The sequence below is a fragment of the Exserohilum turcica genome (genome assembly GCF_000359705.1).
Source record: "Exserohilum turcica Et28A unplaced genomic scaffold SETTUscaffold_18, whole genome shotgun sequence".
Classification (NCBI taxonomy): domain Eukaryota; kingdom Fungi; phylum Ascomycota; class Dothideomycetes; order Pleosporales; family Pleosporaceae; genus Exserohilum; species Exserohilum turcicum.
The window spans coordinates 643,897-651,654 of NW_007360003.1; the positions used below are offsets into that span (position 1 = coordinate 643,897).

Here is a 7,758-nt window from a genome sequence, read left to right on the forward strand (position 1 = left end):
ATATAAGCTAGTCAGCTGATCTCTAGCAGAATCCGGGTGCTTGGCTACACTAGATCTATCATTAGTCTGCCAAGACTGTGATAAAAGACTGTAATAATCGATCAACATCATCTGATCGATCAAACAGATATCTATTACGCTGAAGATTACGCAAGCTATTACGTGGCAGATTCTTCTAGAATCTGATATAGTCAAATATATATAGTAGTAGATCAGCTAAGTAGATAGAACTAGAGGAAACCCAACAGTCTACTAGACAGTCAATCAGATCACAGTTTTACTTCAGTTACTCAATCTCCTCTCCCCTAGCAAATACCTGCCGAGTGCTAGATCTATCGATCAACCAGAGCTACCGCTGATATATCAAGTAGCTCTACCACTCCTTAACAATTCTATACTAATATAGTATCAAATAAAAATAAGTATATATTTACTACCATTTATAGTATTTTATATCATAACATAAATATTAATATTAGTAAAGGCCTAGCTAAGTAATATAAGAACTAAGTAATGATAGTAGTGTTATTTAAGTAAACAATCAGACGGCAAGCCTGCATCAGGAAGTTGATGCACCCTATTGAGGTAATCCGGGCCTGGTGTGCGGCTTTTGCACTACGCTCAAATAGGAAACTGAACTCCAACGTCTGTCATAAAAAGCCTTCTTCCAATGTTATCTTCTATCCCCTTCTTCGTCCAATACTCTCTACTCTCATCACAATCTCTCCTCTGCGCCCAGTCGCCGCCCCTTTCCCATACGGCTGAACCATCCTTCAAGCGGCAATTGTCTCACGCCCGGCTACCAGCCTGGATGAATCAGGCCGCCTTGCTCTAGTGCTCCTTTATCTCTCAATTGCCTGCCTCTCTCAGAATTCTTCGGTCCTAATGGAGTTTGGTTACCCCAGTCTTCGCACACGCTGGGCTCCGACAATTCACGCATCTTTGAACTTCTCGCCGCAATGCAACACACAGTAATAGCAATGAACATACTAGCAGAATACCTATCGTACACTATGTCTAGGTTCCGTCGATAGTTGCTTCACTGGCTTCATCCGGAGCACATCTACGGTTGAATGAGGGGCGTTCGCCCCTCGCAAGGTTCACTTACTTACGCAGCTGATTGATTAAACTATTCGCTTTCTCCTTTTTCTCTGGATCACTGAGGCATCAGTGCTTCTGCAACGCACTGCCTCACACATAGCTTGATTAAGGCAGTCTGCATGAGATTCCATGCCGTAATCTCAGCTCTGGCCACTTTGCCTCCCACACCTTGCTCCTTCGGTGGAGCGTAACCTCCAATCTGCCTCGTTAGGACGCGTCATGCCCGAGCGGGCTCTCTCCTTCTTGGGTATGATTTCTCACTCGCATATGACGCTAGTCTTGCGCTCAGGGATCCATATTACTTCGCCACGCATAGCACGTCCGTAGTGCCTGTAGTGTTGCATTGTTGCAGTGCGACAAGCAAGGGGCAGAGGTCAGGAGACAGCCCGCTGACGGCTCGGCATCGCCGTTGGCGTAGCAAGTGATAGATGAACAGAACCCTGACCGCATACTGCTATGGTTAGAAGGACACAGTTTCCGGTCAATGGCGCTCATGTCTCAGCTCTAGCCACCCAACATTGCCTCCTTCAACTTTCGGTCCTTCTACACAACACGCTGGCCAACCTAAGCTTGGTTATCCGCGGCCTGCAAGAGCTAGATTTGTTGGCGATGACGAGGTCAAACGGTTTTTCTCTCCTCTGTAACACTGCGGTGTGACCAGCAGGGAGCGTTTGCATAGACGCCTGCAGTCAATAACTCGGCGTTGGTATTCGAGTTAGTATGGACTAGGAGAGATGAGTACAGCCGTTTCCACCACCCCTTTGGCGGAAAGTAGAGCGCTGTCCAATGGATAGCCTTCATGCTCGTGTCTTAGCTCTGGTTTCCGGCGTCGTCATCTGGTTTGATTGGTTCATATAGGAACGGACCCGCTCATGGATCACGCAAACCCTTGGAAGCTCTCGCAGCAGCAGTCAAGTCAAGAGCAGGGCACAGTTAGATGAAGAAGGTTGCGCCGGGGACACCGAGGATAGCCTACTGCAATCGATTTAGCGTTCCGAGCTAGATTTTTGCTCACTTAGGGAGCTCCTTGGCTCACCGAATGGTTTTCTACTTAAATCCTCAGATACCGCACTTTTGTTTTGGCCAGAGTTCATCAGATTCCATCGAAATCCTATCATGGCTGCTTTTACTTCAGTTCTTCAGAACACTTCATCTGAGTTCCGATATTACGATCCTACGTTACTCAAGCGTACGCAATCTAAGCCAAAGGCTAAGAAGGCTGAACAAAGTGTTTATAGAAATGATGGGGAAGTAGCGACACAACCCTTAGGATTGCTACTCCAAGGTAATTCTTGATCCCTAGTCATGTAAGCGAACGAATGCGGACTGAGTCATATCTAGAAAGCGAAAGCAACCTTCCCACCGTCCCTCTGCAAATACCACAAGTACAGACATCAGGCCATATGGAAGACGTTGAGGGAATGGACTCAGAAAAATGCGATCTGTTGAGAGTAAATTATAGAAGAGACACACATGAGTTTGCAAAGGGTGACAGCCACTACCAACTTCGCCGTGAGTTGTGCGATGAGGGAGTTATGGACCACGTAACATTGGATTTAGCCTTGAATAAGTCGTTCGATGGAGGCGGTCGAGGCAAGTACTAAAGTTAATTGCAGTGCCGACTTTACTAATCTTGGATAGACCTGCATCTGATTACAGAAACTGGTGCGACTGACAATCATCAAAACGTCACAGAGTTTCGTCTTAGCAATGGCTCCCCCAATTTTCAAGACAAGAGCCAATACCTCGCCACTACCAACGGTAGGGACCACGCCATACAGCACAGAGATCTCCATACAGCAGTAGAATACGCTTTCTCTATAGATGATATCGAAAGTACTTACCATGGTGAGTGAGATCGTCTTATCAGTACACGGAGCTGTGTTGACGCAGTCAAATAGGGACCATCAGTGGAAGACGATACGTTCTCCGGCGTCGCTAATGTGGTAAATGGATCATCAAACAGCGAAAAACGATCGCATCAATCTTCGGTTGTTGATGAGACAATAAGCATCCCAGAAGCAGTGCCGAACGCTGTGTCTGATCCAGAGCTTGATCGTCTTCGTCCATCGAAGCGGCGAAGGATGGCTGAGCGAGAGGCACAGAGCCCCACAATCGAACGTACATATATGCCTAAGCCAACGCCCTTGCCGCATCCTTACGCCTCGTCTTCCCGGCTTGGTACTCGTGAGAGCTCTATTCTCAGTTCTTCAAATTCTGGCCACGAGGAATATTGTACCACAAGTCTAGCCCAGCCTACAACTGATTTCTACGGTGCAGAACATCGCGGCGGCACTTATATCCAGAGATCGGTTGAAGAGCGACTACAAGCACGACGATCTATAGCCCTTTCCGAAAGACTGGAGTCAGAAGAAGACATTGGCCAAGAATCCGGTAGGGATGTGGTGAATAGACAAAGTTGCGGTAGGAAAACTGGAGAAATTGTTCGAAAGAGACTCAGCCGCAATGGGTCATGTATCATCCCTTCATCGAGATCCCAACGGCCTAGGCGCAGAGCTTGGACATCTGAGATGGGACGTGGGAAGTCAGATACCGCTCTCAGATCAGTGGACTACAATACAGCACCTACGGAGCCACCACAACAAGTAAGATTGACCCAGCTACACCAAAGTCCGATATCGGAGCGGCTCAACACCGATAAAGGGTCTCAAAGTTACCTCTCAGCATCGAATTCTCCAGGCGCGACGGCTGAAGATGTAATCAATGTCGACTATAGATCTGGATTTAGTATGTCTTGTCAGATAACCGATCTAACGCTGTGTGCTATTCCAAATGACTCTTCAGTCGTGTCAGCAATATTGCGCCATTGCGACCCGAGTGGTTTACTCGATCTAGTAGCCCTCGGTCACAAGGTCCTCGGCGAACAAGGCAAAGTTATCCGCATGATCCAGCTATCACCAGATTCATGGGTGCTGCTAGGATACCGGTGTAACAGCAGTGGTGCAGACCTCTGTAATCGCGGAGGTTTGAAGGCGAATTGGATAAGCAGTGCCCATGATGACGTTGCTAGTCATGGAACGGACCGCTCAAAGGACGGCTATGATGAAGAGGATGGGAATGAAGAAGAGGATGCGCGAGGACACAGCCAACGGACGCACAAGCGATGGCTAGAGTCAGAAGAGGTGCTTTTACTCTCGTTAAAGGATAAACAGGGCATGGAGTGGGAAGAGATATGTAAACGCTTCCCTGGCCGGTCGGAGGGTGCAGTGAAACTGCGTTACTATACATTGAAGAAACGCTCGTAGAGTTATGTAGATGTTTTTTAGTCTAGTGGCTCGCATTTATGTTCGGATTATGCAGCATAGAGTTATATCATTCAATCATATGAAGCTTACTTAAAATCTGAGGACTTTCTCCGCTGCTTAGTGGGCAGTGGTTTTCGATTTCGTTGCAATGGAAGAATTCTAGATCTCTCTAACTATTACCATAATTTTGCTGACAATATATGAAGCATTTGGTTCAAGTGATAGCAAGGTCTAGGTTAATTAAGAAGTCGTGTCAGGAGGGGTTGTTCGGGGAGATATCGCATTGTAGTATGCCGACCTACATATACAGCGACTTATATCCTGCGATATAGCCTTCTAGCGTAGCTGAAAGGCTAGTCCTAGAACTTACTATATATATAGACTTTCTATAGTTTTAGATAATAACGCGGTAGTAGGTAATCCCCGAAGGTTCCATTGACCCAAATCATCCAAATCATCCTCGCTCTTCTTTTCCTCTTGCGCATCATTTAATTCCGGTGTTTGCGGTCGCGGTGAAGCGAAGGAGTGTGATTCAACCCAAGCGACGTTAGCTAAACGCGCGTCTCAGCGTTAAAAGACAGCATTTCTATCCAAAAATAGATCCCCGCATGAGATTGCCACTCAGTAGCAGAGAACAAGCCATGTGCATTTCAACTCAATTACAGCAGATTACATTAGGCTCGCAAGATCTTAGATCCCATACGGGATGGTGGTCTTGCGGCGCAGTTTACCCTAGAGCGCTAATTCTCCGCATTTCAGGATCCCATACGGGATACATGACCAGGCGGCGCTATAAATTTTACGGCGCAGTTGGCCTCCCAGCACCAATATCAAGGACCCATACGGGATTCTTGTCCTGGCGGCGCAATTCAACCGCATTTCAGGGGTCCACACGACTAATTTAAGCTCTCTTATAAAAGAAAAAAAGGCGATAGTAGATTAAATATACATACACCACATACTAGTCCTAGTCGAAATCCAAGCCCCCTTCCACCTGATATTACGTCCTGTATCAGCACCCAAAAGATCTAGTTACATTGAATTCATGTTTGCCTGTTTACGCTCTGCCTCCTCGAGAACACGAGCTACGTCCGTGAAGCCATCCTTCTCTGCCCAGTAACGTGGCGTTCGACCTTTGCTGTCCAACTTTAGGGAGTCGGCGCCCATCTTCAACAAGTACTCAACAATGTCCTTCTTACCAAACTCTGCAGCTCGATGAAGTGGTGTTCCGAGACCAAATGGTTTGCGCTCGATATATGTCTCTGGCTCCGTTTCGTACTTAATCTCGTTGATTGGTGCACCTTTCTCTACAATCTTACAGACCACATCTAGAGCGTCAGATGTATCCCGTAGAACAGCATAATGGAGGAGTTGTCCGCAGAGTGGATTTGCTCCTCGTTCGAAAAGAATGTCGATAGTTTCGAGAGGAGCAGCAAGCATGGCGTATGATGTAGGTGTAAAGTCCCAATCGCAGCGGCTGTTTGGATTGGCTCCATGGTCAAGCAACCACATAACCATCTCCTTATCAGAGGTACACAGAGGGATACTGGATGTTTAAGTAAAGGTTGAGACTATTGAATATTGGTAACAATACCTCAACACGGAGGGCTCATTTCGGCCCATTGGCTGGTTGATATTCCACCCACGTTGGAGGAATAATTCCAGCACCTTGAACGCTCGACTTCGCACAGCTGCCTCAACTGGAAGATCACCATTCGCAACGTTCTCGTCCAACAGAAACTGAACCATTTCTATGTTCTGTTGCCGAATCGCCTCAGCTAATGAACGATATAGCCATGCTGGATGCGGTTGCTCAACAAATGCCGCCTCAGGGTTGTGGAGAAGCTGCCAGGCCTGTTCTTTAAGAGTATCAAGGTCTCCGTCACAGGCAGCGCGATAGCAGATATCTACTTGTTCAGGCCTTGGCCTTGCATAGAAGGGAGGTTCGGGTCCAAGAGACGGGGGAAGCTGGGGAGATTGCATTTTACAAAATTGGAGAAGTATTATTATAGCGCGAGGAAGACCGGAGCTGCCCACTCACCCTATAAGCAGGAGGAAAGCGGGGTAATATTCTTTGCCGCTGCACTAGCAACTAGTCCCATTTTGGGGCGTCTACCGTGCACGGTACATATCACTAGCTCTAACCAATGATCCACAGGTGGCCAAGGTCTAAAATTAAACCTCGCAGGCGCCTATTTTGCGAAGTTGGAGGACGATATGACGCGATGCACGCTGGAATTATCAGGAACTAACTATGCCCCCCGCGCCACGCTTAAAATTATGTTCGAGTGGAAATTTTCATTAGCTTCTCGTTTCAGGTTTAATGTGTCCAAACCCCTGCCGCCACCATGTAATGTTCACTGATCCATGTTGAGGCACGTCAAGTAGTTCCTGAATCACCTAGGCGCAGAAGTGATGGATTTTGCGGCACAGCAGTCCATGTCTATAAAAATCAGGTTAGGTTACCCTAGATAGACACTACTTCTTGCTCCTCTTACACAAACTAAGCAAACACCAACGTCAAGTTTTCTAGAATAGGTGTAATTTTTGTTAAATATATACAAATCCCTTACAAGAAACTAATTACAGCAAGTTTTAAGACGTGCAGCGTGCGGGCTGTAGAGCTATAAGCTATAAGAGTAGATAGTTAAGACACGTCTCACACTTAAAACAAAAACACACACACACACACACACACCAACTTTTAAGCAGAAATCTTTCATCAAAACTCGTCAATTTTCTATCAGATATAGGGGTAACACGTCGCGAGAAACCGATTTACGCCACCTCTAATGTGTGCAGCCCTCTTGTTGAGGTGCTAGAGGGGGTATTGTCGGTATTCTTGCGACGTGTTCGAAATGCGAAAATCTTCAAGAACGCACAGACCGCCCTGATGACTAATAAGGAGACTACTAAACGAAACTAAAAACAATTAAAAACACCAAATAAAACAACAAAAATCAAAAATCCTATATCTAAACGCCGAGACAGCCTAATCCCGCTGTGGCACTATATTCAACCGCCAGGACAGTCTTTGCCTACTGTGGCACAAAATTCAAAAACGCTATAACAGTTTTCTAGTCTGTAATAGCAAAATAAGTCGAAACGCTAAGACAGTCTTCGCCTACTGTGGCACTAAATCCAAACGCTGATACAGAGACTGGTTACCTCTGTAGAAGCACCAAGTCGAAACGCCAAGACAGCTGCTACTCGCTGGGCACTAAGTCGAAACGAGAGAGTTACTCACTAAAACTTGAGATGAAGACTCATTAAAAATGAACGAGAGAGTTACTTATTAAAACTACCTAAGTCGAAACTTTTTCTTTTATCCCTAAAAGAACCCGCTAGAGGATTGCTTTGCTTTCTAACATCTCTTTCTGTTATCAAAATG

The 7,758-nt window shown here is 46.3% G+C and overlaps 4 protein-coding genes across 4 annotated transcripts; 2 read left to right on the top strand and 2 right to left on the bottom strand.

Moving 5' to 3' along the window:
- Nucleotides 1-1,293: 1,293 nt before the first annotated feature.
- Nucleotides 1,294-1,910, bottom strand: SETTUDRAFT_168942 (uncharacterized protein; the record flags this gene model as incomplete). Its single annotated transcript, XM_008026502.1, has 1 exon — nt 1,294-1,910. A coding segment is annotated over exon 1 (186 nt), but the record flags the coding sequence as incomplete, so codon positions are not given.
- A 588-nt stretch (nt 1,911-2,498) lies between these two features.
- On the top strand, nt 2,499-2,705 carry SETTUDRAFT_53802 (uncharacterized protein; the record flags this gene model as incomplete). Its single annotated transcript, XM_008026377.2, has 1 exon — nt 2,499-2,705. A coding segment is annotated over one exon (207 nt), but the record flags the coding sequence as incomplete, so codon positions are not given.
- Nucleotides 2,706-2,946: 241 nt separating this feature from the next.
- SETTUDRAFT_161052 (uncharacterized protein) lies at nt 2,947-4,367 on the top strand (the record flags this gene model as incomplete). Its single annotated transcript, XM_008026503.1, has 2 exons — nt 2,947-2,949; nt 3,003-4,367. 2 exons carry the CDS (start codon nt 2,947-2,949, stop codon nt 4,365-4,367), a joined length of 1,368 nt encoding a protein of 455 aa, XP_008024694.1.
- Nucleotides 4,368-5,295: 928 nt separating this feature from the next.
- Nucleotides 5,296-6,375, bottom strand: SETTUDRAFT_168944 (uncharacterized protein). Its single transcript, XM_008026504.1, has 2 exons — nt 5,962-6,375; nt 5,296-5,913 (listed from the first exon to the last, which is right to left on the bottom strand). Exons 1-2 carry the CDS (start codon nt 6,348-6,350, stop codon nt 5,400-5,402), a joined length of 903 nt encoding a protein of 300 aa, XP_008024695.1. The 5' UTR covers nt 6,351-6,375; the 3' UTR covers nt 5,296-5,399.
- Nucleotides 6,376-7,758: the final 1,383 nt, after the last annotated feature.

What these genes read in the sequence shown, in the direction of transcription:
- SETTUDRAFT_168944 (XM_008026504.1), bottom strand. Translation starts at nt 6,350, where the DNA reads ATGCAATCTCCCCAGCTTCCCCCGTCTCTTGGACCCGAACCTCCCTTC. An exon ending in AATGAGCCCTCCGTGTTGAG is followed by an intron (nt 5,914 to 5,961) that starts GTATTGTTACCA and finishes TTAAACATCCAG; the next exon opens with TATCCCTCTGTGTACCTCTG.